This window comes from Syngnathus typhle, linkage group LG16 (genome assembly GCF_033458585.1).
Source record: "Syngnathus typhle isolate RoL2023-S1 ecotype Sweden linkage group LG16, RoL_Styp_1.0, whole genome shotgun sequence".
NCBI classification, from domain to species: Eukaryota; Metazoa; Chordata; class Actinopteri; order Syngnathiformes; family Syngnathidae; genus Syngnathus; species Syngnathus typhle.
Window position 1 is genome coordinate 7,587,771 of NC_083753.1, and position 18,307 is coordinate 7,606,077.

Genomic DNA, 18,307 nt, shown 5'->3' on the forward strand with positions numbered 1-18,307 from the left:
CAAACCACAGCCAATCAAACGCGCCCTAACTGAGTGTGTGTTTTTGAGTGGGCGTGTACCTACCTGCCTGCTGGAAGTGGGTGTGTGTCGTGGGAGTGTACGTGTCTGCGTGTATATATAATGAGTGAATACACATGTTGATTCAAGAGTGCAACAGGCAGGAACAGGCACCAGCTCAATGGATACACAGCAAAAAAATTCTATCCTCCGAGAAGGCTTCCTGGTGAAAAGGGTGTGTTTTGATGCACAGTTGTCAAGCGTGGAATGTTCTCTTCATTTGTGTTTTCCTCCAGGGTCATCTCGTGCACAACTGGAAGGCGCGCTGGTTCGTGCTGACGCCGGACAAGCTGATATATTACAAGTACGAAAGCGGGAGAAGAGATTCTTGTCAGCGAGGCAAAATCATGCTGAATGATTGCGTCATTACTTGCCCCTTCCTTGAGTACGACAATCGACCTGTGAGTTTTTGCTCTTGAAAATGACAAGTTTGTTTTGTTGTCTATATGATGACCATATTGATGACAGCATTTGAAAAGCACTGGGCTTGGCCTTTAATAATCAATAACAATCGTCGGTTGTGATCAACATTTGAATTATACTTCATAGGTTGCATGCATTGCTTTTTAGATTTGTCTTTTTTTTATCAATACGTCATATCATATCATCACTTCCTCTCGGTCGAGCCAGCTGACTGGATGCTGAGTCAGCGTCTCCGCTGGAGTCATTCTAATGAGGTCACTCTGATGAGCTCACTTTTCAACTTTCAAAGTTCAGAGTAGCAGTTTATACTTCACTGGAATCAGAGTTTGTATGACTAATGAGTCACGTTGTGCCAGAGTCTAAGATGCTTTATTGTTTTCCTCTCTGGTAGATTATTTTCTAGTAATCTCGACCAAATGATTCTCTTGTATTATGAGTCATAGTGAACAGTCTTGCCCATTCACATTATAACCATGCTGCCTTTTCTAGTTGGTGTTCCGGCTTCAAACCAAGAACTGCGTGGATCACTTCCTGGAGGCGTGTTCACGGGAGGAGCGAGACGAATGGGCCGGCGACATCGCCGCAGCGGCGGACAAGTTGGACTCTGGAGCGGACGCGGACGACGATGGCTCACCTAGCGTCAGCCCGTCCACGCCAGGAGGCTCGCGGCCGCACCACATCAATCTGAGGTGAACATTGAGCAGCGTTAAAGTGCCCGATAACAGTTCAATTAAAAGATGTTTTCTTGTATTGTAGCAAAGTGCTGGACGCCATGTATGACGTTCACAGCGGAATCAACATGACCAACCATGTGGAGCAAGGACGCGTGTACACCAACTGCTTCTCAGGTCCTTCAAAGTGGTCCTTTTTTTTTTTTACAGATCATTTAAAGTGTTGAGCATAGTGTGATTCCTGCGCAGGCTCCGCGGTGGTGGACTGGCTGGTGTTCACGCAGCTGGCGCTGACCCGAACCGAGGCGGCGACGTTGGCGTCGGCTCTTCTGGAAGAGGGCTTCCTCCGCACTATCGGGCTACGGAGCGTGGAGGCGCTGCGCAAAGCTGGTCTCAGCGAGCTCTTCATGGACGACTCCACGGCGCTTTATAGCTTTGTGAGTAGCGAGTCAGGGTTCGGTCTTGCTTGATAGCAGATTTTTTTTCAAATACTTTTCGAATCGTCAGTCAGATAACTTGAAGAAGCGAGGCTGCGTGAAGGCCGAGACCACGCTGTCCGCAGTGGAGCTGAGCGGTCATGTGATCAAGAGAGGCTACCTGCTCAAACAAGTAAAGCGAAACAAAAAACGGCTTTTATATCGTCAATGTCGTTTTGAGCGAATGTGTACCCTCGCTCAGGGCCACATGAGGAAAAACTGGAAGATCCGACTCTTTGTGCTGCGCTCGGAACCTTCTTTCCTCCACTACTACGACCCCACCAAGGTACAAAATTAAACATTGTGTATTGCGTAATAACACACACACACTGAGTCAGTCTGTGAGCCACGTCCTGTCTGCTTTCAGGATGACATTCGCCCCGTTGGAGGTTTCCCACTGCGAGGCTCGCTGGTGTCCTCGCTGGACGACAATGGCGTTCCTTCTGGTAGGACTCACTCATAGTCATGGATTTTTTTTTTTGATATAGAGAAAAACAAATGATATAAAACCAATGGCCAATGTCCCAATGCATTTGTTGACTCTAATCCTGAGTGGCGTTCCTCAGGGCGGCTTCTGAAGCCTACTAATTTTCCTATAAAAAATGAAGCATCATTTATGCATAAGCATTTTGAAACCTTGATGAAGTTGTATGTATGAAAAATACTGAAATGTAATATTTTGAACTTGGTATTCAAAATATTAGCAACAGCTCTCCATATGATCCAGAAAACTGTACATCAAGATCATGTTGAGGTATTTTTTTGTCTTCTGGCTTCCCTTTCCAGGTGTGAAGGGTAACATCCAAGGCAACCTATTCAAAATCATCACTCAGTCCGACACACATTACTTCATCCAGGCTCCCAGTCACCGAGAAAAAATGGAATGGATTGACGCTATCCGGGAGCACACGTAGCCCCAACGTATCCGTCACGTGTCGTCGTGTAGCTCATATCAAAAGCTGCTTAGCGTTTGTATACTTCAAAGTGTCTATTTGTTTATAAAATACTTTGTCTATTTTAAGATTAAATGTATATTTCTAAACTGGGAATGGTTATTCAAACGTGATTAAGGGATTAAACCTGATATATTGACATACTTGTGTTTGTTGCTGAGCAAAGAAGCGTGACGAGTCAGGTCATGTCTGGCGCTTTTGCCCTCGCAAGCTCGCTCGGTCTTAAGCACTGCCGTGATTCACCGCCATGACTCGTGTGGTTGTAAAATGACACCATTAAAAAAAAAAAAAATCCCTGGTGAGCAAATAACAATCAAGGGGATTTTATTCCAGGGAAGTAAAGTCACACAAAGGAAATAGTGTTTGATAAAGTAAAAGGGTGTGACCTTTCGAAGGCTCATGTTGGAAAGATGAACAGAATTGTACGAACTAATGCGGTGATTCTCAAAGTGTACACAAGTACTCGAAATGCTCGATACAAATTGAAATATTATGAAAATATTACAAAAATTTGAGCAGGCTAGAGAGTATAGTCATAATATAAGAAGCTAATTTTTAATATGACAAGGAAAAATGTTAATCCCTCAACCAAAAATAAAAAACACCACTGGACACATTTTCATAATTTGCGTGAGCACAAAAATATTGCAATCGTTTAGTGCAACATTAGCTTCAGTTCACATTCTTGTGTTCCTTTTTTTTTTTTTTTTCCCAAGACAATAACGATGACTACATTCAGTCAGCACGTTAGTGAAGGCACTTTGTCTTCTACAAAGTGTTGGACAAAATGCATCTTCCATCTATTCTAAGCAGATACACTGTCTCCGAATGCGTGTTGTTCCGACGGGGACGTTAAGCCACCTTGGTGAGTTGGACGTCTCCGAAGACTCGTAACGCCGTCAAGCTGGCCAGTTGCGGGAGGCGGTGGGTGAAGCCGCATAGAGGCTGACCGTCCACCAGGATGCGGAACTGCTGGTGCTCGCATACGATCTCCATCTACCGGGACGGACAAACAATAGCATGACGATGATGATCGCTAGCTCCGATAGTGACGATTGTACCTTAAAAGGCTCCCCGGGCGCAAAGGGGAAGAAGGAGAGGGTGTTTTCGGCGGCACCCCACTTTCCCGCCAGCCGCGCGTTGCGTTGGACGGCTTTGTCCATGAAGCTGACCTTCAGCTGGAGACCCACGTCACCTTCTGATTCCATTGCCTCCGATTCCTCCGATTCTTCCGATTCCCTCTGTTGAGGTGCGCTGGACACCACCACCTCAATGCTACACACACACACAACACACACAGGGAATCATAATATATCCTTTCTACCCCGCCCCCCCTTCTTGTTGTAAGTTGTTTAGATATAAATGACACATTATAGAAGCAACATATTCTCATATCAAATGATTGAACTTATTAAGATGCCTTACAGCCATGCTAATGTAGTTACTACGCGCATATTTTCCGATAAGCATTTGAATCTGTTGCATCCCTCCAACGTCAAGGTGTGCAGCATGTGGCTTGCTAATGACGGCCCAACACTGACCTCTTGGGTTTCTTGTCAACAATCCCCATCACGACCAGCTTCATCGAAGGCCGCAGACCACCCTTTATCTCGCCGATGTACTCCTCCTGTGTGAGACAATGGCTTAGCGGGCCAGCACAATAGATTGCTCTTTATCCCCCCCCCCCCCCCCCCCCTACCTCATTCATCTCTCGAGTACATGCTGTCTGCAGCAAAGAAAACATCTTACGTACATTTCCTTTCTTGTCCTTGTCTTCCATTCCAGTCAGGGCGTGACGCAGTATCGTGCAGGTCTGGAGAGGGGATGCGAAGTGAGGAGGACTTATCATTGTCGGCAAACCCCGCCTGTTGCCATAGCGACAGCCTCCATCGTTAGGTATAAGGTGACTGGAGATATGGGGGAGTTAATGTTTGGTTGATTAGTAGCTTTTGGAAAACTCAATGCACGTGAGTGTTTGTGTTCAACATCGTTATATATGTTTTGATGTTCATCATCGTTGTCTTTGCTGCACAAATCGTACGTTTTCCTTATTCCGATGATGCCTTCATGTAACCTGGTAATATAATGTCACTTTTAAACACACGTCCCCGTTTTTGCGTTCGGTTTCAGAGAAATTCAAATTAATTTCTGTTTCGTTGTTTAAAAATGAAGACTAAAATAAACACCATGGTAAACAAAATTCTCAAATGAGTTAAAATTAGGGAAACGTTTTCTTAACCTGTTAAGGCATGACTTCTTTCATTTTAATTTGTTCTGTCAAAGTACTATCACTGTGTGAAACAATCAAATACAATTAAATACGGACTTGAATAAACCTTTCTAAAATAAACAATTTTGTTTTTCCTATAGTATTTTTGATGGTCCTTGAAGGCAGCAGCCTCTACCCAATCAACTGACTTCGGCGCGGTCAGGTGGTTTGCTCACGTGACCGCCTATTGACAGTCGAAAAAGTAGCAGAACAGGGCAAGAAAATGTCCAAATTCTTCGGTTAAAATGATATAAAGACACGAGTAAGTAATTCCATTAACAGTATCTGCCTTCTAACTGTGCTGTCAGCTTTGAGTTATCCTTGTTTCTGTTTACGTGAACTTTCACTGTTGGATAATGCTGATGCTTATGCTAACGCTAACTGGACGTTTTGGCATGTGTTCAAAGAACCCCTGCAAAAGATCAATACATTTGGATTGAACAGTCGATTTGGCGAGTCAAATTGTTTTTGTGGATTTTTTTCCTCTGATTATTGTATTTGGTAACTATAAAACATCTTCAGTAACAAACTACCTGAAACCAGTAGCAAGAATGCTCAAGCATGCCACTTTTAATCCATTCAAATCTGACAAAAACGTGTTTATTTCTTTATTCTAAATGTAATTTGTAATCTTTATATCAGGTCAAAATACTTTTAAAAATACATTTTCAAAAAGGCAACTTTTCCTTATGGTTGTTTGTTTCAGGTCAAGAGGTTGCCAGTGTCCTACTTGGCCGTAGGAAAAACTGACCTCTAGTAAACCCTCTCATCTGCCCTGCTCAATCCAAAATGGAGTCAGCGGCGCCCGCCACGCACCTCTTTGGCTGCGAGGCGGAAACCTCGCTACGGGACCTCTTCGATTACTTCAAGCGGTGCCTGAGGTGCGGCGAGTGGGAGCTGGCCAGCGCCTGTGTGCCGCAGCTGGTGGCGTCCAAAGGGGACATCTCGGAGAAAGTGCGGGAGATTATCAAAGTGGCCGTGTGTCATCCTTATCGTTTCAAGTGAGTCAAAGTGGCCTGATTAGTTGATTTAAACATTTTTTAAAAAATCCTGCCATCAATTGAACTCTTTTCCAGATGGGAGCCTGTGAGCAGTCCACACAAGCTAGCTTGGTTTTGGCTGAAGGTTTTGGAGCAATGCACTGAAGACCGGGTAATTTACAAAATATTTACAATATGTTTTGAATGACCTTTATAAAATGAAATAGTGAGCGGATTGAATTTTTGCCAAATTCATTGAGTTGACAAGAGACGATCATGTGATGTAATTGTGCATTCTGACTTTTGATAGGTCTCTCCCAGTGTCCGAAGCAAGTTAGAGTTCCTGCTGCTGCTGGAACATCTGTGCTCCGAGGGGATCCAAGAGGTTCTTCTCCAGGTTGCGGTCTTACTTCACCTCGTGACGTCCTTCATGTTCTCTTTAGATGTGCGTTCATCTTGTGACTGTGTTCCCGCAGCAGTTGCATGACGCGTTCGCGGGCACAAACGTTTCAAGTTCGACTCATGCCGCTGTGGAGCGTTGTCTGCAAACGTTACTGGAGAGGAAGAGACCCCGTCTGGCACAGTGCCTCACGTATTTCTTGCAGGTAACAGCATTCCTGTAAACCCCTGGAAGAAATCCCTTTAAATTTTATTTTATTTTATAGATTTACATATATTATTTGTTTTAATCTAAAAAATTACATGATTATTATCTTTTGTCATTTTATTGTGGCCTGTTTTCCCTAATCTTTGTTTTAGCTACAGTCGAGCGTGGACGACACATCCCTGCAGCAGGTCTTCGTCCTCCACCTGCTGAGCAAACTCTCAAAGCCTGAGACGAGTTCCGAGACCCAAAACGAGTGGGTGGAGGAGATCTACTCGGTGTTGGCTTCGATGCCATCAAATCCGTCTACCGTTAGCGGCCAGTTGGAGGCGCTGTGCGAGACGCTGTGGGCATCCAGATGCGGACCCCTGAAGGAGGAGATGATCCTGAGCTCTCTCCTGCGGCCGCGGTGCGACGCGCTCGTCTCGGCGTACTGCTCGGCCGCGCTGAGGCTGCAGCGGGATCGTCTGCTGAGGAGCGCGCCCGACACGCAAGGTGCCGTCCAGCCCGGTCATCTCTCGTCCGTCAAAGGTTTTGTTAACTAACAGCGTGTCGTTCGGCGATCCAAGCTCTCCTGCCCGAGTCGGAGAAGCTGGCTCTCAGTCTGTGTTGCCATGACGATCGTCCGTCCGCGTGGAAGATGGTCTACTTTGAGTGCCTCAGCAGTGGGAAGCACTTCCTGGAGCAGATCTTGGTAAGTAATGATCCACAAGAATTTTTCTTTTTTCAAATCAAGGTCTTGAATTCTTCACAGCTTTTGGGAGTCAGATGTCCGATTTGTGTTAACGTAGGTGACGGCTCTGGACCTGATCAAACACGAGGAGTTCTCTCAGCTGAAGGACATGTTGCGCTCCGAGTTGCAGCCGCTGTGTCGCCTTCTGCTGCTGCTGGGGTGGACGCAGTGTCGTAGTCTGGGCTCGGCTCGCACGCTGCTCCGCGTCCTCCATCACCAGCAGGTTGGAATCAATTATATGCAAATGTGATAAATGGTGCTAAATTAATATATATATATATTTTTTTATCAGAGGTCAGCAAATGACTCAGTCCTGCAGGACTTTGCCAATCTTTTGTCCTCCCAGCTTGGAATACTCGAGTGGTGTAAAAACAACAACCCGTAAGTTTTTTTTTTTTTTTTTTTGATCTGCTACATTTCTTGATTTTGCTTTTTGATTTAGAGATGTTTCCAACGAGGCGTTGCTGGGCCAGCTGCACAGTCTGGACAATCACTCGGCTCTCTACGTTCTGCACTCGCTGACTCCGCTGGCTCGCTTTGAAGAGCGCCGCCTTCTCGATCTGCTCCAGCAAACGCCAGATCCCGCACAAAGTCCGCGCGCCGCTCGTCTTGGCGATCAGCCCATGACCATCGGGTTCCCTTTTTGCAACCTCGTTTTGTGTCCCACAGATGACGCCGAGGCTGTTTTGAGTCCTTCGGCGCAGAGGAGCGTTATTCTGTTCCGCGGCTTCTGCGCCATGAAGTACGCCATCTACGCTCTGTGCGTCAACGCGCACCAGAGCGTCGCTTGCGGCCAGTGTCAAGCCAAGCGGCAGAAAGCGTCTTGGGAGGGGACGGACCCGAGCCTCGCCGCCACTTCGACAGGAGGTTTGCGCCATCGGTTTGTTACCTTGTCATTGCAAATAGCCTTCAATTTGTCCTCGTTTTAGGTCGCCAGTCGCTGTTCGAGCACTACCTGTCTGAGTGCCAACTGTACTTGGAGGCTGTGCCCGCCATGTTCCGCCTGGAGCTGCTGGAGAACATCTTCTCACTGCTTTTCCTCTCCAGCGCCGACTTTTCCCCCCAAAACCCCAAAGACGTGACCATAAGTAACCCAGCGTCCTCTTCGCCGGAGGCTACAGAGGAGGAGGACCGCGCGGATCTGGATCTGGCCCACCTGGTCCGGGGTTGCGAGGGCTTCCTGGCGGATGCGGCGGCTGTGGAGGGTATCCTGAAGCTGCTCAAGGAGGGCCTGGAGGGCATGTGCGTCCTGGGCCAGCAGGAGGGACAGGAGACAGGGCGAGCGCTTCCCAGAGAGGCGGAGGTGGCCGAGAGCGTGGGTTGCTCGGTGGCGGCCGGGACCTTCGGCACCCGCCTGCAGAGGTTGTCCAAGCGCACGGCCGAGGCGCAGTGGAGGCTGCAGATCATCACCAGCAATCGGAGCAGCGGAAGCAGTGAGATGTTACCATTTCAGTATTTTTCCACAAATAATGATGCAATTTTGCTTAATTGATTTATTTCCTTTCAGAGGTGGGAGGAGATTGTTTGGACGCGGCGTCTGCTACCCACAGCTGGCTGATCCCCGCCATGTTGTCTCCTCCGGAGTCTCTACTCAAGTCCTGTATCCGGCGCGGTAACTTCATGGAGGCCCATCAGGTCACGATGACGACAAGCATCGTCGACTCCGCCTGAACCGTTCCCGTTTTAAACCACTCGATAAATGTTCCGTAGGTGTCTCTGGTTTTCGACCTGGAGGCGTCGGCTTCCTGCGGCGAGCTGGCCTTCATGGAGCGCTACACCGAAGTGCTGGTGGAGCTGGGACGAGTGGAGCAGAAGATGGAGAGCCAGCCCATGTCGTCGTCTTCCTCATCCTCAGATGGCTTGGGCTCGGGCCCCGCGGCAGCCGGGGCGGCGCGCTGCCGACTGGGAAGCAGCGGACTTTCCACCCTTCAGGCCATCGGAAGCGCTGCGGCCGCAGGTGAGATTGGATTATCTGTTATTCACTCAAGCTTTGACTTATTGGATATTGGCTCCCCCTGCAGGCGTGGCGTTCTACTCCATCTCCGACATAGCCGATCGCCTCCTCAGCACGCCTTCCCACCCTCTCCCGACCTTGCAGGAGGGCTACTGGACCAACCGGTCGGACTCATCCGGGCTGGTGGCCACGCTACTGAAGGAGCTCAGCCCGCCCGCCATGGCTGCCTTTGACCTGGCGTGCTGCCACTGCCAACTGTGGAAGACGTCCCGGCAGCTGCTGGACACGGCCGAGCGTCGACTTAGCGGCAGTCTGGAGGCTCGTGGTGAGAAAGTGACTACAAATTTGTCGAATTTAAAGTTTCAATTTGCACAAAAGACACTGAAATTGGGTGGACTTGTGTACCATTTGTAGAATTTAGAATTTAAAAAAAAAAAAAGTTTTGTGGCTTTCCCCAGGCGTGCGAGTGGACCCCAAAGATCCTCGTCCTGAGAACATCTGCGGCTTTCCTCTGGTTTTACAGCAGATGAGCAAGATTCTGAACCATCCCACTAGCAGTAAGAGCTCAGTCAAGATGGCGGGTGAGTGGCCAGAAACGGCTGCTGACGGCTTGTATTTTTAGAGGTTGCCGTGGGGGAGGAGCAAGTTTTGTCCAGCCCCTTTGGCTGCTCCATCCAGGAAGTATTGCTGTGTTGCCACCCCACGCTGAGCGAGGAGTGCATCTCCGCCCGACTCGCTCTGATGCAACGCTTAGCGAGCACCCTGCACGTCCTCAGCTCCGCGGCCAATGTGTCCGGTCAGTACCCTCATCGCACGTAATCGTCACCGAATCGAAAAATGATGCTTTGTGGGTTTTTTAGAGGGCGCCTCAGCGTCATCGAGCTCTCTGATGGCGCTGCTGTCGGAGCAGGCCGGCTCGAAGGCGTCCGAGCTGGACGCTAACCCGGCGCGCCGCGGCATCAAGGAGCTGCTCCGCTCCCTGGACCGGTTGTGCCCCTTCGAGCCCAACGGCGACCTGGCTAGGCCCGACTTTGTCCGCACCTTTCTGGACTACGTCGACACGCTGGCGGCCGTGCTGGTGCGCAGCCTCGGATCCGAAGGTGCGCTGCCGACGGAGAGGAGAAGCTCTCGTTGGTTTCTTACTCCTTGTTTGCTTCAGACCAGACAAGCGAGGTGAAGCTGGGGAATCCGTTGCCGGTGTTGCTTCAAGCTCCTTCGCGGCTCCTCTCCTACCTGCTGTTTGAGCGACAGGTTTCACCTGACAGGTACGCCGGCTATATTTTGATCAGCTTAATAATGACCTGGAATGACTTTCATCGTTGTGCATTCTCAAGATCTTGACCTCTTAAGTTTCAAATCAAATGGTGCTTGTGTAGGCTGCTGGCGCTGCTGCGGGAGGCGGGGCTCGGCCTCAACGTCCAGCAGGTGATCATCCAGCGATGCTGCAAGGTCCTGCACGTGGGGTCGACATTTCCAGACCAGGTCCAGGATCCCATTCAGGCTCGAAGAGACGATGCGGTTTTCAGCGTGTCCGCTTTGACTTTGCTGCTCCGACGCCACGCCGGCAAGCACGCCTCCACGCTCGGCATGACCGAGCTTACGTCCGACGCCGAGTCCGTCTCTTTGGACGACACCTCCACCTCGAGCTCCGCCTCCTCCGCCTCCTCCGCCAACCCTTCACCACCACCCACCTCCGCCCCATCGTTTTTGCTCACGCCATCCGCACTGGCTTTCCTCAAGTCTCGCTCATCCTTGGTGGCGGCTTTGGCGTGCCTGAGTGCGTCCAAAGGCGAGGGCGCCCGCTCTCAGCCCACAGGCTGGTCGGGATACTTCCGCAGCGGTCGCAAGGAGGCGCTGCTAGATGGCGAGCAGATTTCGCGTGAGGCCGACACGCTCCTCCAGGACTTCCCCGTGCTCCGCTCCTACTTGAATGCCATGGCAGAACCCGTGCTGGGCCCCTCTTTCTCTGACGACGAGGGGCTCGGCGCACAGGTGTGCGGAAAGCCTCTGGTCGGACTCCTGCTGGCCGGACCTCGGGAGGAAGCCGCCAGGGGGGTTGCCGTTGACGCCTTCCAGCAGGCTCTAGCCTCCAAGGACGTGGATCGGGCGCTACGGCTGCTGGAGCTTTACGGGCCTGACTGTGGGCAGCAGGGGGAGCTAAGGGACCGCCTGCTTGCTTGGGCTGCCTTAGAAGGTGAGGATGGTCAAAAGATGTTTTTTTTTTTCTCCAAAATCTTTTCCGATGAAAATGTATATTTGCTGTTTATCCCTCGAAGGCGATGAGGAAGGCGTCGACCACCTATTCCGCGTGCGGGACCCCAACCTGCGCGCCCGCGTGGCCCTGCAGGTCATGGAGCGCTGGCCCCTCTCGGCTTGCGCGGAGCTTCTGGACGTCTGCCTGGACGATGAGACGGAAGCCTCGCTCAGAGCAGACCTACTGCGGAAAAAGAAAGAGCTGGACATCTACGGCCGAGTAACGTTACACAAAATGGCGTTTGGGCTGAAAATGGAATTCATCAACGATTTTTTTTTTCTGGTGACAGATGTTAGCCTTACAGCCGCCACTGCCGTGGGTTACCTGGCAGGAATTGAAGACAGAGTCAAAAGCTAACTCTGAATCCATGCTGACCCGGATGCTGGAGGCCAAGGTGTGTCCGACTCTTCTTTAACAAACACACGAACAGATAATACACGTTTTGCTCAAGAACAAGTTTTTCCGCAGGAGTTTTGGCTGTGTTCCCAGTGGGCCGAGCTTTACCCCGTCAGCGAGCAGTCGACACTGCAGCTGCAGACGGAGCATCTGCTGCATCTTCTGGACAAGGAACAGACAGATGAGGCCTTCCAGGTACCAGAACTATAACGAGCAATTGATGAGACACCAGTAGCAAAAAGTCTTCTCTTGTGGCTTGTTTAGCTTCTTGAGGGTCTCGCGGTTTGCGGCCTGGATGTGTGCGAGCGTGCCCTGGACCGCCGTCCCGGCTTGGCCACCTGCCACTTTTTGGCCGACTACATGACGCTGCACTTCCAGAGGCAGGTGTCACCGGCGCGCCGGCGCCACATCCACACCCTCAACTTGGGCTCCAAGGTGTTGCTGGCTCTGCCGCCGCCCGCCCGCCAGGACTACTTCCCCCTGCTGCCAGAGCCCCTGCTGATGCTGGAGCAGATGCTCATGAACCTGAAGGTGGACTGGGCCGACGCCACGGTACGCACCTTGAGAAACCTGTTGGCCGACCAGGAGGCTGGCTTCGGGCCGGACGCCGTCGACAGGCTCCTGTCCGAGTACGCCCGCAAGGCCTTGGAGTTCACGTGCGCGCCTCGAGAGAGGTCACGATCCGGTCAGTGATGGGTTCTGAGACGGGACGTCTGCCCCTAAAGCTCGTTCTGTAATGACGCCTGTTTTTTCCCAGACTCTGTCATCAGCCTGCAGGACGCCCTCACGCAGTGTCCCGCTCAAGAGAGCAGCACCTCCGGTCGTGTGGACTCTTCAACGGCCTCCTCCGCCAGTAAATCTGACTTTGATCAGGTGACTTAATCCCTGACGGGTTTCATAAAACATGGCCGCCTCCCCACTAGGCAGCACGCCCACGCACAGCTCCTCGACTCACAGCGGCGACAGAGAGCGGGACCGAGGCTCGGCGGGGAGGAAGCGGTCCTCGTCCACCAAATTCCAGCCGCCCGAAAAGCCCCCGGACCAGAAGGACTGGGTCCCCGACACCAAGGAGCACATGTGCATGGTGTGCCGGCGCGAAAGGTTCACCATGGTGAGCGATAGACCCAAAAGAATCATTTTTTTGCAATTTGTGACAACCATGAAGATATCGTCTCTGTCCTCAGTTCAATCGGCGGCATCACTGTCGGCGTTGCGGCCGCCTGGTGTGTCAAGCTTGCTCGGAGCGCAAAATGGCCATCGATGGACGTCCCGGCGAGGAAGTCAGAGTATGCGACCAGTGTTACACCTACTTTCACCCCGAGTGAGTATGAGATAACGCTCCGAGCAGCTTTTTTTTTTTGATGATGATGTCTTTTTCTTAGTATTTTAGGGTATTGAGTCGAATTTCATTTTGTTTGCTCCTCCGCAGTTCTGATGACGAGCTGGAACCAAGTGAAGGTCAATACAAATAAATGGCTCGCACAGTTATTTGGGTGCGCTGGCGAGTTTTCACTCGAGGCTTGTTCTCCTTCCACGCAGCGACGGGGAGCCCAACTTTGACGGAGGACGCTCTCGACGGCATGTTGCACCTCCCCGAGGTTGCCCCCAGGCAGATCAGGCTCTCCACGGATCCCGACCAAAACCAGCAGCTGCGTCACGAGTTCTACTACGAGCAGGTTTGCGCCATTGTTGAATGTGGCAAAGTATTAATTGTATGAGTCAGGATTTAAAATCCGGATTGCCCTGTTGAGGCGTGTTGACTCAACTAATTGGGAATTTATGCACCAAGGCACCCAGCGCCCACCTGTGCGTGGCCATCTTGTCCCTGCACGGCGAGCAGACGGCGTGCGGCCACCAGCTCATCGACCACTGTCGCGCACTCTCCCGAAAGCTAACCAACCCGGAGGTGGACGCCTGCCTGCTGACCGACATCATGCGCCAGCTGCTCTTTAGCGCCAAGCTCATGTTCGTCAAAGTGGGGCGCAACCAGGACCTGGCCTTGTGCGACAGGTGACGCCTTCAAACGTTGCGTTGACGGGCCGCGAACCTCAATGTGACCCCGTCGTTCGTTCCGCAGCTATATCGGCAAAGTGGACGTGCTTAAGATTCTGGTGGCGGCCAACTACAAACACATTCCCTCCCTGGACGACATCCTAGAGACGGTCGCCGTCACGCGGCTCCGAAACCAGCTCTTGGAAGCTGAGTATTACCAGCTGGCCGTGGAGGTGAGAGACACACTTATATGCCAGATAAGAATCCAAATAACGATCAGCGCCGCCATTTTCTGCATGTATCGTGAAGGTGTCCACCAAAAGCGGCCTGGACCCGGCCGCCGTGTGGCAAGCGTGGGCCATGGCCTCGTTGAAGGCCGGGAGCCTGACGGCGGCACGGGAGAAGTTTGCACGCTGTCTGAAGGCCCCCGTGGACCGCAACCAGATGAACTTGGGCCCCACGCTGCTGCAGGAGATTGTCAAGCACCTCGAGAGCACCGTCAGACCCGTCACGGCCACGGTACCTCCAAAGCCGGTTTCTCTTTGCGTATTGTGAAACTCACCACCAGGCCAGACCACACTTGGTGACTTGTTTGATATTCATGAAATCTGCCTAGCAACTAGTGACCACGGCAAGTTTTAATTGTGACTCTGTCTTCGTATTGTCTCCCAAAGTCTTTGAGCGAGGACATCTTGGCATCGCTGCGTGAACTAGAGGAGGCCCTCAGCGAGAGGTCCGAGTATCCCAGGAGCATCCTCCACCGAGAGTGCCTCTACTACCTGAACGCGTACGCCACTCACCTGGCGCTGGTCAGCTTCCACATGCGCCACGACGCCATGGCCGAGGCCATCTCCTACCTCCTCGCCAAGGTAAACTGCCTTTTTTGTCGTTTGCTCAAAATCCTATCCCGATCTGTAAACCACGTATCATCTCGCCTCCCCCGTAGGACGCCCCGGACGAGGTGTTCCTGGAAGGCGTGCTGCAGCCGGCGCTGGAGCGAGGGCGTTTGGGGATGCTGCAGGACGTCCTGGAGAAGCTAGACCCGGGCCTGGAGGCGTGCAGCCGCTACCTGATTGCCTCCTGCCAGTGGCTGCAACGGCGTGGCTACTTCCACACCCTCTACCAGATCCAGCAGTTCATGATGGTGCGTGTTCCGAAATGGAAGTTTGAAATCATGTCGTTGGAAAAGAAGAAGAGAGCAAAGCGTGGGGAGCTTTTTAAGAGAAGCTAACGTAGCGTTTCCACGGACAGGATCACGTGCGTGCGGCCATGACCTGCATCCGCTTCTTCACTCATGGAGCCACTTCGTACCAGCAGCTGGGTGACCAACAGGTATACATACACGCACTCACACACACACGCACACAAAACGAGGCAAGTTTCAATCATTTGTGTGTGTCAGCGCTGGTTGGTGCGAGCCAAAGAGCACCTGAGGACGTACCTGCAGGAGCAACAGTGTCGCGGCGTCGTCAGGAGGAAGTTGTCCCAAGGAAGCTCCTTCAGGAAGATGATGTCATCAAGCGACGTCTCCAGGTGTGTTTGATCGCGCTCCTTGAGGCGAGCCTTGCCGCCATTTGACGCTTTGTCACTTTCCTCAGCGGAAAACAACTGATGTCACTTTTGAAGGGTAGCTTGTGACGTCCACCTTTTTGCCTTCAGGCACATGAACACCATCGAGCTGCAGCTGGAGGTGACTCGCTTCCTGCACCGTCGAGAGATGCCCCCTGCCGCTGGGGCGGGACCTCCGCCCACCTTATTTGGAGGCAGCCCCATGAAGGTGGAGGTGGCCTGCAAGGTGAGGTCCACGCAATGGTGCTATTTTTATGTTGGCGGGACAGCTCAGCTCCTTTTGTGAGTGTTGTCGTTTGCGTGTTTGCAGGTGATGCTCGGGGGTAAAAATATCGAGGAAGGTTTCGGCATTGCGTATCGAGTCATACAGGTCAGCTCCATAATGAATTTTTTTAGCTCCATAATATTTATCCAGACCTGACTCGTATGTGAATGTCTATCGCTGTCCCACCGTCTTTTTTTTTTGTCTTTGCAGGACTTCCAGCTGGAAGCGCAGGCGGTGTACGTGCGCGCCGGACAGCGCCTGGTCCGCCACCGGAAATTCGGAGCGGTGCGCCAGTTGCTCAAATGCGTCGGCGAGTCGGGCACGGCCACCAAGAGCGACGGCGACGCGCTGGTCCTCAGCTGCGTGGAGGCGGCGGATAAGGGAGCGGCCGACGTAAGACGCAGATTCGGAGGAGGCTGGAAAAGATGGCGTGTTGATATTTGCCCCTTGCTTGTCTTTGTGTCAGGCTAAAGAAGTGGAAAGTCTCATTTTGGAGACCAAGAGCACCGAAGTGAAGGTAAGACACCGCAATTACGTTTTTTTTGTCGTCAATATGTCAAACATATAACACAATTGTCATCCTCCTCAGATCAAAGCCTACCTGCTGTGCAACAAACTGCGCCCGGCCTACTTGCTGGCCGTCAAAATGGAGGCGAGCAGGGCCGGCCCGCTGGTGCAGAAGGTACTGCGGGCGGCCGAGGGGGCTCAGGACTCAGTGATGCAGAACATCTGCCGCCAGTGGCTGCAGGAGCACCAGCAGCAAGGCAACGGCAAGCAACGAGCGGGACCGGGACGACCCAACAACCAGGCCAGATAACTCTTGATGAAAGAGTAGTGACTGTATTAACTATAAAAAAAAAAAAAAGTCATTACGTACTCAACTATGTGAGCACTGTTACGTAACAACACTGCCTTTTGCAGTGCACTTGAGGCACTGATGTGAACCACAATCAATCTCTACCTCATCTAAAAAAGGGAAGAAAATATTGCCTTAAAAAACATTTGACCAATACAGTGTGTGGACATAAGTATTGGGACACCTACAGAAAGCTCAGTGTGAAGACTTCCTACAAGATCCCCTGAAGTCATACGTGAGGATCAGCAAGGAGTTTGGAGGGGGGAAAAAAAATGTTGGTGACCCGTAAATTAATTCATGCATTCATGGGGAGGTGCGTCCCATTACTTTTGTCCATATGGCCATGTCAAGTTTTAAAGTGTTTCTGAGAATATTGAAGATGCAGCAGGGACTTGCTCTGAGATGATACTGTGGATCAATTTTATTTCTAATTTCTTCTTATGAAGAATTCTTTGATTTGTCTCTGTTTTTATGTCTCTCCTGTGGTGATCCTATTTCTAATTTCTTTTGCATTTTTAAATGATTTTTTTCACCTCAACAACTGGCTTAGTAATTTCACTTTAAAAGGGATTTGGTTTTCCTCCTTTTTTGTGCTGCCTTTTACTCGTGTCAAGAAAAAGCCACATTTGAGATGCATCTGAGACGTACTTGCACTCTTCATCTGCTCACTGATGCACTTTAAACTACAAGTTATTAAATATCATAATCCTCTGCTGATACACTTGTACAAATGATGATAATGCACACACGTAATTTTTCCTTTTTTTTTTTTTGTTATGCTGGATAATTATGCTGAATAATAAAAAATGACCCACAATTTGGTAAGCATCAGCTTTACAGATGTCATGTCTGCAGGATTAGTGGAAGAGACTGAATAAATTATAAAAAAATAATTTTGTTTTATAATCATATAACCATCGTATTTGATCTTTTTAGAAAAAATATACAAGCCACCTTATTCTGATTATAGGGCAAGGAATGTGAAAGGGACTTCCGGTAAGAGACTTCCGGTCAAATGCCATTGGTTGAAATTTGTTTCACTTAACCGAGCGGCCTATTCGAACGAATTTCTACGCACACTTTAGGAGCTGGTTATGGTGACTGATTCACAATTTGGTTTTGTCTGATATCAGAGATTAAATAAAGAAAACCAACTGGCTGATTGATTTGTTTTAATTGAGAGGGAAAAAAAACAGCAAAAGCATTTCACTAGCTGACCAGGAGATGGCGACAGCGTGGCATCTGAAGACCATGGATTGTTTGTTCTGCTATAGCCTAGGTGACTGATTCACAATTTGGTTTTGTCTGATAATAGATATTAAATAAAGAAAACCAACTGGCTAATTGATTTGTTTTAATTGAGAGAAAAAAAAACATCAGCAAAAGCATTTCACTAACTGACCAGGAGATGGCGACAGCGCGGCATCTGAAGACCATGGATCGTTCTGCTATGCCGGTTTAAAAAAAAAAAAAAAAAAAACGTAATTAACTAGGGGTCAAAGGTCAAAGTTTACGGTTCAAAGTTCACCCAGGGGTCAAAGGTCGGTTCAAAGTTCACGGGGTCATGTGCACATTTTCGATTTTTAACTAGAGTTAAAAGTTCAGGGTTCAAAGGTCACCCAGGGGTCACCGCGGGGTCACCACGGGGTCACCGCGGGTCACCGCGGGGTCACCGCGGGTTCAAAGTTCAGGGTTCACTTTTTTTTTTTTTTTTTTTTTTTTTTAGGTTAACCTTTATTTAACCCAGTGCTTCTCAATTATTTTCTGTTACGCCCCCCCCTAGCAAGAAGAAAACTATTCGCGCCCCCCCTCCCCACCGTGACTATCCTAACTTGTCTTGTAAGTCGTAAAATGT

The 18,307-nt window shown here is 50.3% G+C and overlaps 3 protein-coding genes across 4 annotated transcripts; 2 read left to right on the forward strand and 1 right to left on the reverse strand.

Moving 5' to 3' along the window:
- Positions 1-69: 69 nt before the first annotated feature.
- On the forward strand, positions 70-2,719 carry plek2 (pleckstrin 2). The gene is made up of 9 exons (XM_061300477.1): positions 70-232; positions 294-458; positions 970-1,169; positions 1,237-1,328; positions 1,401-1,588; positions 1,659-1,760; positions 1,830-1,913; positions 1,995-2,073; positions 2,414-2,719. The coding sequence occupies exons 1-9, from the start codon at positions 179-181 to the stop codon at positions 2,539-2,541; spliced, it is 1,092 nt and encodes a 363-aa protein (XP_061156461.1). The 5' UTR covers positions 70-178; the 3' UTR covers positions 2,542-2,719.
- Positions 2,720-2,879: 160 nt separating this feature from the next.
- Positions 2,880-4,449, reverse strand: si:ch211-10a23.2 (Galectin-related protein A-like). Its single transcript, XM_061300513.1, has 4 exons — positions 4,334-4,449; positions 4,122-4,207; positions 3,642-3,855; positions 2,880-3,576 (listed from the first exon to the last, which is right to left on the reverse strand). Exons 1-4 carry the CDS (start codon positions 4,427-4,429, stop codon positions 3,433-3,435), a joined length of 540 nt encoding a protein of 179 aa, XP_061156497.1. The 5' UTR covers positions 4,430-4,449; the 3' UTR covers positions 2,880-3,432.
- Positions 4,450-5,006: 557 nt separating this feature from the next.
- On the forward strand, positions 5,007-17,903 carry zfyve26 (zinc finger, FYVE domain containing 26). Of its 2 annotated transcripts, none has more exons than XM_061300359.1 (41): positions 5,007-5,111; positions 5,556-5,850; positions 5,926-6,001; positions 6,140-6,226; positions 6,306-6,434; positions 6,589-6,928; positions 7,003-7,127; positions 7,225-7,389; positions 7,459-7,547; positions 7,609-7,757; positions 7,836-8,033; positions 8,096-8,599; positions 8,674-8,801; positions 8,877-9,123; positions 9,188-9,445; positions 9,579-9,677; positions 9,743-9,916; positions 9,981-10,220; positions 10,280-10,385; positions 10,497-11,314; positions 11,397-11,593; positions 11,664-11,768; positions 11,843-11,965; positions 12,035-12,455; positions 12,528-12,623; positions 12,694-12,881; positions 12,955-13,091; positions 13,200-13,228; positions 13,310-13,446; positions 13,560-13,780; positions 13,848-13,995; positions 14,072-14,281; positions 14,437-14,631; positions 14,709-14,906; positions 15,014-15,094; positions 15,165-15,295; positions 15,422-15,557; positions 15,642-15,701; positions 15,807-15,989; positions 16,063-16,113; positions 16,186-17,903. In XM_061300359.1, the coding sequence occupies exons 2-41, from the start codon at positions 5,639-5,641 to the stop codon at positions 16,411-16,413; spliced, it is 7,419 nt and encodes a 2,472-aa protein (XP_061156343.1). In that variant the 5' UTR covers positions 5,007-5,111; positions 5,556-5,638; the 3' UTR covers positions 16,414-17,903. The 2 variants fall into 2 exon arrangements, with proteins under 2 accessions (XP_061156343.1, XP_061156344.1); XM_061300360.1 differs by having other exon boundaries at positions 6,309-6,434.
- Positions 17,904-18,307: the final 404 nt, after the last annotated feature.

What these genes read in the sequence shown, in the direction of transcription:
- zfyve26 (XM_061300359.1), top strand. Translation starts at nt 5,639, where the DNA reads ATGGAGTCAGCGGCGCCCGCCACGCACCTCTTTGGCTGCGAGGCGGAA. An exon ending in GACCTGGCCTTGTGCGACAG is followed by an intron (nt 13,781 to 13,847) that starts GTGACGCCTTCA and finishes TTCGTTCCGCAG; the next exon opens with CTATATCGGCAAAGTGGACG. An exon ending in TTGCGTATCGAGTCATACAG is followed by an intron (nt 15,702 to 15,806) that starts GTCAGCTCCATA and finishes TTGTCTTTGCAG; the next exon opens with GACTTCCAGCTGGAAGCGCA.
- si:ch211-10a23.2 (XM_061300513.1), bottom strand. Translation starts at nt 4,429, where the DNA reads ATGATAAGTCCTCCTCACTTCGCATCCCCTCTCCAGACCTGCACGATA. An exon ending in ACAAGGACAAGAAAGGAAAT is followed by an intron (nt 4,208 to 4,333) that starts GTACGTAAGATG and finishes TGTCTCACACAG; the next exon opens with GAGGAGTACATCGGCGAGAT. An exon ending in CGCCCGGGGAGCCTTTTAAG is followed by an intron (nt 3,577 to 3,641) that starts GTACAATCGTCA and finishes CCGTCCCGGTAG; the next exon opens with ATGGAGATCGTATGCGAGCA.
- plek2 (XM_061300477.1), top strand. Translation starts at nt 179, where the DNA reads ATGGATACACAGCAAAAAAATTCTATCCTCCGAGAAGGCTTCCTGGTG. An exon ending in AAGGCTTCCTGGTGAAAAGG is followed by an intron (nt 233 to 293) that starts GTGTGTTTTGAT and finishes GTTTTCCTCCAG; the next exon opens with GGTCATCTCGTGCACAACTG. An exon ending in CGACAATGGCGTTCCTTCTG is followed by an intron (nt 2,074 to 2,413) that starts GTAGGACTCACT and finishes TTCCCTTTCCAG; the next exon opens with GTGTGAAGGGTAACATCCAA.